At 50.8% G+C, this 13,054-nt stretch overlaps 1 protein-coding gene across 1 annotated transcript in view; it reads left to right on the top strand.

The window, feature by feature from the left end:
* Positions 1-3,956, top strand: part of FRMPD3 (FERM and PDZ domain containing 3) — a 30,256-nt gene extending 26,300 nt beyond the window's left edge. The window contains exon 13 of the mRNA XM_059482958.1: positions 154-3,956. Within this exon, the coding sequence (XP_059338941.1) occupies positions 154-2,996 (2,843 nt within the window). The 3' untranslated portion in view covers positions 2,997-3,956. The remainder of the gene's footprint in view (positions 1-153) is intronic.
* Positions 3,957-13,054: the final 9,098 nt, after the last annotated feature.

Here is a 13,054-nt window from a genome sequence, read left to right as displayed (position 1 = left end):
AATGCTGACAAAGTGATTTCCCTTACAAGCCTTTACTCTTAGTTGTGAGAAGCCACAGAAGTTTCTCCAATGTGCCCTGTCACAAGGAGTTCCCCTCTCCTCCACACTGTGGTGTGAGGGTTGTTGTGGGGTTTTCTTTGTGTCCCTCCTCAGGTCTTATTGTCCTGGCTGCCATCACTCCTGAGTCATCCCTGGACTCTGGCCACGAGACAACCTCCTCAGAGCTGACCGATGTCTCGGAGATGGTCTCTGCCATGAAGCAGCACCAGAACGCTGCCTACTTCCTCACCCAACACATCAACAAAGAAAACCTCCTGGCCAGGAAGGACTTGCCTTTCCGAATCCAGAGCTGTGCTGCCCAGGCTGTTCTCACCTCCCCCTACGCCCTGAGCCGCCAGGAGCCCTCACTGAAGCCAGCCTTCTCCACCCAAAGTCCCAGCCTTAGCAACTGCAAGAGCAAGCAGGAGCAGCAGCCCAGGGAGCAGAACTGCACCTCGGCTGCCCAGCCAGGGCTGAGCCCCCAGCTCAGTGAGCAGGGCAAGGGGGCTGCTGTGCCAAGCTCTGAGTGCAAAGCTGCTGCAGCTCACACAAAAGCTGCCTTTGAGGTATCTCTGCATGCCACAGCAGCCCCAAGCAGAGAGCAGGCACAGGATCTACAAGAGAAGATGCCCAAGGAGGTGCAGCTGAGCTCCAAGCTGCTCCTGGATCAGAAGAGCAGTGTAACTCCAGCCATCGTTTCAGCTGCACTGCAGCAGGTGGCAAATGCAAAAGCCTCAGCTCCCCAAGTGGTATCAGCCTTAAAAGAAGACCAGAACGTGAATGGTACCAGCAGCAAGCCTTTGACACTTAAAGGAGGTCCACAAACTGCAGAGACATTGTGCAACTGTCAGCAGCAGCAGCAGGTCTCTCCACAGCAGCACTGTGAAGTTTCTCCAAGTCCTAAGGAAGCTCCTGGCAGTCAGGCTGAAGCTTTCCACCTCACCTCAGCAGGCGAGGAGATGATGCCCAGTAAGACTTTTGCCTCTAAAAGCTACCAGCAAAAAGTGATTAGAGATGCTGCAGGAAAAGCTGCGAGCGGAGAGACAGGTCAGAAGGCAGGTGGAGAAGCCACAAGCCTCATCTTGCAGAAACACTCAGCTCCTTCCAACCAAGGACAGAAAATACAACAGGAAAGCTCGGCCAAAATCTTAAAAGCTGAGAGCAGCAATGTGCACTCTGCATCACCTGGTAGCACTTTCAGGAGCACCAGTGAGGAAGCCAAAGGGCCAATCCAGCTGATGCCCAGATCTGAGAGCCTGCAGATTAGCACTGTGCCTTCCAAAAAAGCAGAGAAAGTCCTGGAGGTAACCCAGCAAGATGCTGATGTCCCAGCTAAACCCAAAGCCCCAAAAGCTCCCTTTAGGCTTAGGAACCTGTTCTCTGCAACATTTCCCACCCGGCTGAAGAAGGAGACAGACGAGCGGCAGGCCCAGCTGCAGAAGGTGAAGCAGTACGAGCTGGAGTTCCTTGAAGAGCTGCTCAAGCCAAAGAGCAAAGGTGACCTCCCACCACAGGAGTACCTGCACCCGCCTGCCCCTGGGCGCTGCAGCTGCCAGCTGAGGAGCAGTCCTGTGCAGAAAGTGCCAGGGATGTCCAGGGAGCAAAGGCGCAGCTGCGACTGCAAGCGGATTTGCAGGGGAATGAGGCCACCCCCCAACCAGCTGGTGGTGCCAGAACTGGAGAGGCGAGGCAGGGACAAAGCTGCAGATGAGCAGAAGCAGGTGGAAGCCATTAGGCTGACCAGCATGAGCAGCCCTTCCAAAGGCAAACGGATCCGATCCACAAGTCTGGAGTCCCGAGACAACCGGTCAGACCCAGAGAACGGCATGTCCTGTCTGACAACGTGCACCTCCCGCGGGGAGTGCATGGGTGCACCCCACTACAGGAAGCTCTTGCGTCGCTACAGTGTCAGTGAAATAGATAAGACCGAAAGGACATCCCTGTCCTCTGACGTCTACCAGAACACCTACTCAACCAAGCAGAAAGGCCCCCAGAAAGAGCCTGAGCCCAGCATCCTCTGTCCTGTTCTGAAGAGCAAAATCCAGGAAGCCACTGGAGTGGCTGACCCCTCCTATGTCCAGATAGCACAGGACAAGAAGAGCCAGAAGGGTTCAGCAGTGTTCTCTGTCCAGGAGGAGATGTACCCGAGTCCTGCTGAGCTGCGGGATGAAGACATGGAAGATGAGAAGTGCTGCTCCATCCGCTATTGCTTCTACTACAGGAAATGCGATGTGGCAGATGATGGGAGCGAGAAGGATGAGCTGTCCTATTCCATCCCCATGCAGATACTCCCAGGAATGAAGCTGGACAATCAGATGGTCCCAGTCATGAGCAGGACTCTTCAGGTCCTGGACGCAACAGCCTGCAGCAGTCCCAACGAGAGCCAGACCCAGGAGATAGATTTAAGGACCTCCAGTTTTGAGGGGAGCTTGGCAAAGATCAACACCCTTCGAGGCCATGCCTACAGCTTCCCCAACGGGTTCCTGCAGGTGCAGCTGGACACCAACGAGCTCCTGACCATCCTGAGGCAGTGTGTGCTGAGCCCTGAGGTGCGGGACTGCAAGCCCTACATCTCCCAGCTGGCTGAGTACAAGCAGGAGCTGGCCCTCAAGTTCAAGGAGTTCCGGGCATCCTGCCGCCGCGTGGCCGCCGTCGACAAGAGTCCCACCCACATGCTCTCGGCCATCACGAGCAGCTTCCAGGTGCTGAGCAGCCTCATTGAGACCTTTGTGAGGCTGGTGTACGTCGTGCGCTCCGAGTCCCAGCGCCAGGAGCTGCTGACCAAGGTGGAGGAGGTGGTCAGGAACTACACCTTCCTCCTGAAGGCTGCCGAGGAGTCCACGGCCAGGATGCTGAGCCACCAGCACACTGTGGAGCAGCTGGCCCGCCAATCGGCCACGGTGGCCACGGTCATGAGCACCCTGACGCGCTCCCTGAAGACGCTGATCAATAAGTAAAGCCAGCTGTGAAGACCAAGGAGGCAGTGTGTGCCAGGCCATGCTCTCACAGCTCACAGGCCTGCTGAGGATGCGGTGCCTGCAGGCCCACGCTGACCGCGGTCTGCGGTAGCCAAGACACTCTTTGATCTCTGCAGAATGCATGGTTGTGTTGGTGAGGGGTTTGAAGGGTGAATCTGTGCCCTGTCACAAGCTGTGCAATCTGCTGGTCCAGGGGCTCAAGCAGCTTCTCTGCTTGTTGTCCCACACTGGCTCATTGGTGACAGTGCTTGGGAGGTACAGGCACCCCATCCCCACACCGTGCGGTTCCATGGGGCTCTGGGCCTCGCTCCTGCAGACCTCTGTCACAGTTTGAGGTGGGCCAGTGAGCTATCAGGAGCTGAGCTGAGATCTCCTGACTCCCCTTGGGCACTCTGCAGCCAAACCAGTGTCTTGCCACGTAAGCAACTCTTCTGCCTCCAGGATCTTCCTGGCCCAGAAACACAACGTAATCAGCAGCAGAAGGGATCTGTGGGGTGCAAGCCCCTGATGCTGTGCTGGGGCTTGGCAAGCAGTCCTAGCAGGTTATGGCAGGTTGCCATCATGCTGGCACAGAGCTGGGGCACCCTACTGGGCTCTGCTCTCACAGCTTAGGCCCCAGTGCTCCAGTCCTGAGCACAGGCACTGCCTGTGCCACTGGCAAGGGTTCAATGCCTGCATGGGGGGACAATCCAGAGAACCACAGGACTGTCAGTCCGACCTCGGTGACAAGAAGGTCACGGAGCAGATGATCTTGGGTGCCATGCCATGGCACACACAGGACAAGGGGTTAGGCCCAGCCAGCACAGGGGAAAGGCAGGTGCTGCTTGAGCAGCTTGGCCTCCTTCCATGACAGGGTGACTCTCTGTGGGTGAGGGAAAGACTGTGCATTTTAGTAAAAAATCTAACACTGTGTTCTTCACTGTGTTCTTCAGCATTCTCCTGGAGAAACATGATGGATGGATGGATGGATGGATGGATGGATGGATGGATGGATGGATGGATGGATGGATGGATGGATGGATGGATGGATGGAGAGGCCCCAGAGAGTGGTGGGGAATGGAGTTAAATCCAGCTGGGGCCATCACCAGTGGTGTTCCCCAGGGCTCAGTGCTGGGGCCTGTCCTGTTTAGTACCTTTTGAGGACACCTCCAGTCAGTCTGCACGTGACACCAGTTTGGTGGGAGTGCTGTGCTGCAGGGCAGGAGGGCTCTGCACAGGGATCTGGCCAGGCTGGCTCCACGGGCTGAGGCCCAGCCAGGCCCTGTCCTGGGGCACACCAAGCCCTGCAGCTCCAGGCTGGGCAGAGGGGCTGGAAAGGGCCTGGTGGGAAAGGCCCTGGGGGTGCTGCTCACCAGCAGCTCAACAGGAGCCAGGTGTGCCCAGGTGGGCAGGAGGCCAAGGGCACCTGGCCTGTCCCAGCCATGGTGGGGCCAGCAGGACCAGGACAGTGACTGTCCCCTGCCTGAGCACTGCTGAGGCCACTCCTCAAATCCTGTGTGCAGCTCTGGGCCCCTCACAACAAAACAGACACTGAGGGGCTGGAGCGTGTCCAGAGAAGGGAACAGAGTCGGGAAGGGTCTGGAACACAGGTCTGATGGAGAGCAGCTGAGAGAGCTGGGAAAGGGGCTCAGCCTGGAGAAAAGGAGGCTCAGGGGGGACCTTCTGGCTCTGCACCACTCCTGACAGGAGGGAGCAGCCAGGTGGGGATCGGTCTCTTCCCCCAGAGACAGGATGAGAGGAAAGGGCTTCATGTTGTGCCAGGGGAGGTTTAGATTGGATGTAAGAAACATTTCTTCATGATGGTGGTCAGGTTTTGGAACAGGCTGCCCAGGGAAGTGGTGGAGTGACCATCCCTGGAGGTGTTTAAAAGACCTTTAGTTATGCCATTTGGGGACATGGTTTAATGATGCCCTTGGCAGTGCTGGGGGAATGGTTGGACTCAATAATCTTAGAGGTCTTTTCCAACCAAAACAATTCTGTGTTCCTCTTCTGGATGGCTGAATCCATGCTAGAAACCCTGCAAGGAACCCAGACTGATTGATCCTTGACCACTGCAGGCCAGAGGTGGGCTAGCAGCTGAGAGGAGACCACTGTCACACCATTCTCCAGAGGTCAGGTTCATGCCCCCAAGGCTCAGCCCAAACCCTCTCCTATTTCTTTTCACTGTGACCATCAGAGAGGAGCCCAGATCAGCTCTGACTGTGAGCCAGGCAGGGGCTGTCCTCCTTGCCAGGGTGTTGGGGTTCCTTTTCTGTCTTCACCAGGCTGACTGCCATAAGAAACATTATTTAGTTCTCTGAGGTGGTTATTTACTTGGAGTTGGGAGGTTTGTTTGTTTTGGGGTTTTTGTTTTGACTCCTAGGTGAATGGTAAAATGGTTCCTAGTTGTGTTCCTCCCCACCCCAAGGTTCCCCTCCTCCTCCTCCTCCTCCCAGTCTAGTATCAGACATAACCAATGAGACAGCCTTAACTGGTGTCCCTGCAGCCACCCACCCTCCAAAAGAGAGCAAGGAGAGAAATGCAAGGTCACCCATGGCATTGCCCTCACCCTGCCACCCACTGCAGCTCGGGATCCCTGTGCCTGTCCCTGTCACAGCCTCTGGCCGGGCAGGAGGGCACAGCCCTGCTCACAGCCCTGCTCACAGCCTCAGGGGGTGAGGGCAGCTGTCCAAGCCAGGCAGCTCACCCCAGCCCTTGGAGATGAGCAGTCACTTCCCATCTCTATGAGTTTTGATAAATATGCACATTGGAAATGTCTCGTTCTTCCATAGGAGCTATGGAAATGCACAGATGTGCTTTTAACACTGCGTCCTCGGAGTGCAATAACCTCCCCTGGCCCGGGGCTGTCAGCAAGGCACAGAGCATCCTGCTGTGGGGACAGCCTCCTGATTCCAAGAACCATGTAGCAAATATCCAGTGGAAGAGCCAGTTGGGACTTCAGTCCATGGTGGGCAAGGCCTGTTTCAGTGCTGAAGGCTGACAGGGTGTTTTCCTTTTCCCTGGGAATTACCTAGTTATGAAACTCTGAGTTTCTTCAAAGCTCCCCGTTATGCCTATATCATTCCTCCATAAATCTCTCAGTCTAATACAGAGGAAAATTTTTTTATTGTCTGTATATATTATATATAAATTAAAAAATATATGTTATATCTATACACAAATTTATGTCTTGTTTTACAAACAAGAAAGATTAAATATATTAATCTTAATATCCAAACTAGCATTTGTGTCTTTTTTTAAGAACTTTGTGGAAATATGGCTATTCTTAGATGTACAAGACACTGTTTGTAAGCAAAACCTCCTATTTTTGTTGCTATAGAAATGCAGGTATCACAGACAGGTTTGAAATGAACTGTTTGGCTTGCCAAGGTCACTTTTGTTTTGCTGATAGCTGTTCTGGTTTCATTCTCCCCCAGAAGGGGAGGGCAGCAGCAGTCACCCCTTCAGTGCTGGCACTGGGCACTGTGGCTGTGCTGGGACACCCTCCTGCCCTAAAGCTGGGGAGAAAGGGGGGATTTGACAAAGCCCTGCCTGATCCCTCTCAGGTGAGCCAGGTGAGCACCACTGACCAGCTCCAGGCTGTGTTTTCAGCCAAGCCTTGAGGTGACAGTGTGGCCCTGCCATCATTGGCCTGATGGCTCTGCTGCCTCTGGGACTACTCTGCTGTGTCTGCAGGGAAAGCCCAGCAGGGCAGAATGCCAGACCAGGGGAGAATCCAGAGCCAGGCAAACAATCTCCTAGCTACAGACAATATCCAGTGTGCACGTCTTTGCCTGGCACCATGAACTGCTCTCTGTTTGTCAGGGAGGGTTGTCCCTGCATCCCCACAGTCTGCTCCCTGCCTTAATCTGACGTCTGCTCTCAAGGAATTTCCCCAAGGCTCTATCAGTGACCATGGACAGAAAAGGAACAAAATTTGGGCCAGGCTGGTCCCACTAATGCTCAGGAGACCAACAGAGGACCTGGACCAGCTCCAGTCTGTGTTTTCACCCAAGCCTTTCCCAGCTTTTCTGCCTGGGAAGAGGTGACAGTGTGGCCCTGCCATCAGTGGCCTGATGGCTCTGCTGCCCTCTGGGACTGCTCTGCTGTGTCTGCAGGGAAAGCCCAGCAGGGCAGAGTGCCAGACCGGGGAGAATCCAGATCCAGACAAACAATTTCCTAGCCACAGACGATATCCAATGTTTTTGCCTGGCACCATGAGCTGCTCTCTGTTTATCAGGGAGGGAGGCGTTGATGTGTGTTCACTCTCTACACACCAAAGCCTCCAGGAATTATAAAAGCCAAGTCTAATAAGGATCCAACCCAAAAAAAGCCCCTTTAGGAACTGGGTCATTCTCCAGACGGGGGTTGAATGTGTTGTCTAAAGCAAAGGCAGCAGCACTTGAGACTCACACAGCTCTCTGTGCCTCCAGGCTCGTTATTTTAATCTGCATCACACCCTTTCCCATGCTGAACTAACAGTGACACTGAATGGCACAAAACCCACCTATTTATAAAGCTGGATATGGATCAAAAGCACGGAAAAGCCAAGAGGTTTTCTAACAGCCCCCAGAGCCTGACAGTGTTATTGACAGCAGGCAGTGAAATCAGTGATTTCAGACTCGGTGCTTGGTACCATCTAGAGGGCAAGAAGCACAGATCAGAATGGTGTTATTTGTACAGAAATGTTGTCCAGGAGCAGCCAGATGTCCCTCTGAGAGCAGAGGAGCTGGACTGGTACATTCCCTGCGGGATGACATTGCTATGTTCCTCTCAAAGGTTCGGTCCCTGCTCTTGTTGGGGACTTGTAAATATTCCCAAAGGAAATGATCCAGGTAAAACGTTCTTGTTAATGGTTCTGAATCACAGCTATCTTAAAAAAATGCATCTCAGTAACACAGCACAGAGAAAAGCAGGTTTTTTCCTCCAAATCTAGTTCCTATTTCACTGCCCATCTCCCTGCAGACTGCCTGGTTCTCATTTAGCACCAACAGTTCTTCACCTCAAACCCACTGTGCCCCAGGAAGTCAAAGTTAAAACACTGTGTGATAAACCAATTTTTCTGCATCCCCTCCCACCAGAGCAATCTGCCTGAGAGTGGCAGATTGTGTTTGCTGCCCTTCAGCACCTCCTCAGAGCAAACCAGCAGTACCTGCCCTTCTCACATTGCCTTCCCCCTGAGTGTTCTGCTGTAGCCCCACAGCTGGTGCAGATTTCCTTCAGGACCTTCCCAGCTCCTGGACCCAGCCACAGCATGCACTCCTGGCCATCTGATGTCCCTGCACCCCCATAATCTGCTCCCTGCCTTAACCTCCCCTAATCTATGTCTGCTCCCAAGGAGTTCTCACCACAGCTCTATCAGTGACCATGGACAGAAAAGGAACAAAATTTGGGCCAGGCTGGTCCCTCTAATGCTCAGGAGACCAGCAGAGCACCTGGTGTGCTGGTTTTGGCTGGGCTAGAGTTAATTTTTCTCACAGCTGCTGGATTTGGTGCAAACAGAGCTGATAACCCAGGGGTGTTTGAGCTCTCCCTGAGCAGGGCTTGCACACAGCCAGGGCCTGTCCTGCTCCTCACCCTCCCCAGAGAGGAGCTGGGGGGCACAGCCAGCACAGCTGATCCCAGCTGACCCCAGGGACACCCCAGACCTGACAGCATCACCCTCAGCACACAGAGCTGGGGAGAAGGAGGAAGGGGAACATTCTGGGTTTGTCTTCCCAAGTAATCGATGGAGCCCTGCCTTCCTGGAGCACCTGCCTGCCATGGGAGGCAGTACATGAATTCCCTGTTTTGCTTTGCTTGCTTGTGCAGCTTTTGCTTTATCTGTCCAGCTTTGTGGTGCTGCTTTGCCAGCTGAGGTTAAACCCCCCCTACCTGTTTGTCAGGGGTTAAAGTGTCAAAGGGAGAGGCTGGGAAACCAGCAGGCCTCAAGCAGCAGTCCCAAGACAGGTTTTGTGTCTCCATGAACTTTGCTGGCCATTGTCAGCTGGAGACAGCAACTGGGCACCATGGCTGAGAGCACTTTGAACTCTAATCCCCATGGCAGAGCAGCCACATTCTCCTGTCGGGATTTCCACCCTCTCCAAGGTCTTGGCAGCACTACACAGGACTTGCAGGAGCCCCAGATACAACAGCAGAATAACTGGGACCCACTGCTGCTTTCATCGTGCCCAGGGGAGCTGACAGTCAAATGGAAGTGAGTAATGTCTAAATGTTCTCCTCATTTAAAGCAGTGTGTCTGGATTGCTGTGTGAAATATCCTAACGAATTCCTCTCGTGGGCAGTCACAGTGGAGCTGGGCAGGACACCCATGGACTTCTGTGCACATGGGAGATGTCTGCCAGGGAACAAAGTCATCTCAGCCTATTTACAGCACCCAAACATGCCTCATATACACAAAACCAGTCTGGTTTCATATATATTAGGAAATTTTTACAGAGGTTTTTTGTCATGTTATGCAATTCCATGTCAGGGCACGAGCAGACACCTCGTCCCACTGCAGCTGCAGCCCAACATCCCAGGCCAGGTGACATGGTGTCCCTTGATGTCACCTGTCCCCCACTCACAGAATGGATGGAGGGGGCTTCCTGCAGCTGGAATATTAAAATTATTAAAAAGCAAAAGTTATTGAAGTTATTAAAAAGCAAACACACCGTGCCCAAAGTGGCAGGAATTCCAGTGCTGCCCCTCTGAGGTTGGGAAGATGAAAGGGCTGGGGACATGCTCTAGGTCAGGACACTTTGAAATGCTTTACTAAATCCCACTTTCAAAAAGCACCTCGGAAATACTCCTAAATCTAATGAATATTCACGTCTTCCCAAGGCGAGAGGGGTTCATTCTTCATTCTTTTACCTGGGCTGCTTAAAAAGGCACAGTAAAAACGCAGAGTGGAAAGAGCAGGAACACAAAGGGAACCAGTCAAGATCGTTTAAAAACGATCTCTAGATCTGTATTGGTTCAAGTGGAGACTTAGCAATACCATTTATTTCCCAGAATTTTCACTTTTTCCCGATAAACGGCGTGCTTTTCCTTGGTGAGTGTGGTCCAGCGATGTCCTGTGTGACTCTGGGAATATTTACAGTGCTAAGGGTGAGCACCATTCCTAAATTTCCCCCTCTCCACCTGCCCTCATGTCAGTCTCTCACCTCTTTTTGGCATCAACTTTCAACCTCCCTCCCCTTTTTAGCCTCGACTTTTCAGCCTTCCAACTTTTTGGCATTATTTTTTTTTTTCTCATCTCTACTTTCTTATCCATCCTCCCGCCTTTTCTCTACCTCTACTTTTCTTTACTTTTTTTTTTTTTTTTTTTTTTGACCTCCAATTTTTCCAGCCACCAAGGCGAGAGGGCAGAGCCCGGTGTAATTTCCATCGAGTGCCATTCATTAACAGAGCCGGCTGTGAGGAACTGAAGTCACAAGGCAACAGAAAGAAATAACAACCCTCAGCCACGGGATTTTTGCATGAAAATGTGCTCTTGATTAGTGGCTGGTGGTAATTGAGTGGCAATTGTATGCAGGAAAGTGCCAAGAGGGGGACGAGGGCTACTTGTCTTGATTGATGTCGCCATGAAATTTGATGCTGTTAATGTGCTGCTGGAAACTTCCTGGGAATTTCATTCTCAGCTTGTGACACACAAAGGTATTTCTGATTAATTGCACCTCCTCCGAATCAGGTAAGTAAAGACTTTTTGGCTGTTTGTGTGTTTTCAGGCTCTCCTCAGTTGGACGCTAATTTAATTCACAATTTGCAGAACTTGATGGAACACAGCACCTCAGGCTATGAGCTTGTCCTTTCTGCCTGTCCAGGCCAGCTTGTGCTTGTCCCTACTGTAAACCACTTGCAAATTAAATAAAATCCTTTCGATTGAAAGGAAATAATTCAATTTCTTGCATTTTGCTTTCAGAATGAGGCTCACCAGCTGCAATGAGGTGCTTTGAGGTGAATAAGGGCATCCACACCAGAGCTGAGACACTCCAGTGCATTTTTCCATGATCTGTGGTCATTCCCCTGAGCATCCTTTGACACAAATCCTGACTCCCAAGCCAGTTCGGTTTGGTTTTAAAGGGATGCAAGCAGAGTGTCTCCTTTCATCCCAAGAACCAGATAAACCCCTCACTCCTCAAAGCTGCTCCTCCTTGTCCCTGCATGGCAAACCACCCTGCTCTAGACCAGCTGCGGCTCAGGAACCTCCTGAGCGAGTTCTGCCTTTGTTTGACTCAGACTCTGGTGCATTAACAGCTTCTCCTTAAGCAAATCCCCGAGGTTATCCTGTTCCCAGAGCTCGGGGAGTCGTTATGGAGGTGGACTTTTGTCCTCAGGAACAAAGCCCTGGCTAATCTACAAAGGCTCCGTGGAGGCTCAAATAGGAGGGAAAGCAGGTGGGTGTGAAAACACACCTGGCTGCCAGCTCAGAAAAGGAAAAAATATCTTTGATTTTACACAGAGCAGGTTGCTAGTTCCTGGTTTTAGGATTAAGGATTTAATTACTTTTTTTTGTCCAGTTTTTCACTCCCCCAAATCAAATCTCTGTGATGCCAGGAGGATCCTGATAGGAAAGCTGCTTCCAAAGTCCTGTGGAGGGAAGCCCAGGCAGGGCTCATCAATGAGAGGCAGAATTTGCATGTTTAAATACACCCTCTGCTGCCTTCAGCCTCAGGGCCCCACTGCCTGGTTCACAAATAAACTGAGAAGTTTCTGTTTCTGTGCTTGGGCACAGAAAATTCTCATTCTGTATTCAATTAAATGGAATTTAAAACAAGAGTTTTAAGCAAATACTTCAAAAATCAAGGTGTGCCCCAGACTTGGAGGCAGCAGTGAATGGCTGCAGGGATGTGGATTTGGGGCAAAAATGTGTCTGCTGGAAAATTGGGAGGTAGCCTCAAATCCCATCACTTGAACCATCAGGTACCCACTCCCCAGTGGAGTTTTCTTCACTGCTAAGATTAATTTTGTTTGTTAAGATGAATGTTCTTTGCTAAGATAAGCAACAATGATTAGCAACAAATTAGAAGCAAAGGGTTGTGTTCTTCCTTCCCCATTCCCTGCATTTGTTGTCTGTCACAGCATCTCAAAACTGCTGCAGGTACAGCAGAAAATAATCAAAATTGCCAGTATTAATATTCCAGTTCCATCCATGCAAAGCATGGGAATCGATATCTACTTTTATGCAGATGAATTCCAAATTTAATGACACTGTACAAAGTGTTCTGGAAAACCTCCTCCAAGCATGGTATTGCAGTCATTAATTTATGGGTCTTGGGGGATAGTGGCAGCAGCATTTGGGGCCAGGGGAGTTTAAAGAAAATAAAGAAAACACGGCGAGCCCCATCCCCCTTGATTGTGAATGATTTCTTCTGGTTGAATTCTCAAGGACTGGAAGCAAATCAATGTCAGATTCACTGCAGAAGTTTATTGCCTCTCAGAAATTCAGGTAATATGAGCAGGAATTATACAATTGCATAAAAATTCTGAAGAAGCTGTGACTTATTTATATCTAAATATTTGTATGTTTATATAAATGTGTCAGTCTTCCTCCTTCACTTCATGGGGAAACAACAAGCACAGTCAGGGAGTGAAGAGTCCCTGACTTGGTCTCATCATTACCCTGGACTTGCTGGTGTTGTGTGTGTGACAGAAACACAGAAATGTGAGCATTTATCAGTTCCTGCATTCTCTGTGATGAATCACACAGCCTTTTTATTTTGAAGGGGTTTATAATAATGTATACAAGCTAAAATTTGAGTGTCATTTCTTTCAAAGTACTGAAAGCTAATTTGAGATAATTAAGTCTTAGAAAAAGGACAGGACTATATTGGCCTATTAGCAACTGGAGACTGAATCAGAAATTCAGAACAAGAATAAAACACTATAAAAATCACTTTGGTGGGATTCTTGGGGATGTCCTGTGCATGGCCAGGAGTCAGGACTTTGTGATTCCCTCACAACCCAGTATATTCTATGATTCAATGATATCCAGGTTTAAATGTTAACAATCCAGGTTTAAAGGTTAAAAACCCTTAAGCACAATGTTTATTTTCACCAAAGATAAATTAAGGTGC

Source organism: Ammospiza nelsoni, chromosome 15 (genome assembly GCF_027579445.1).
Source record: "Ammospiza nelsoni isolate bAmmNel1 chromosome 15, bAmmNel1.pri, whole genome shotgun sequence".
NCBI lineage: Eukaryota > Metazoa > Chordata > Aves > Passeriformes > Passerellidae > Ammospiza > Ammospiza nelsoni.
Note: the sequence above shows the minus strand (reverse complement) of the source record. Positions and strands in the feature narration are given on the sequence as shown.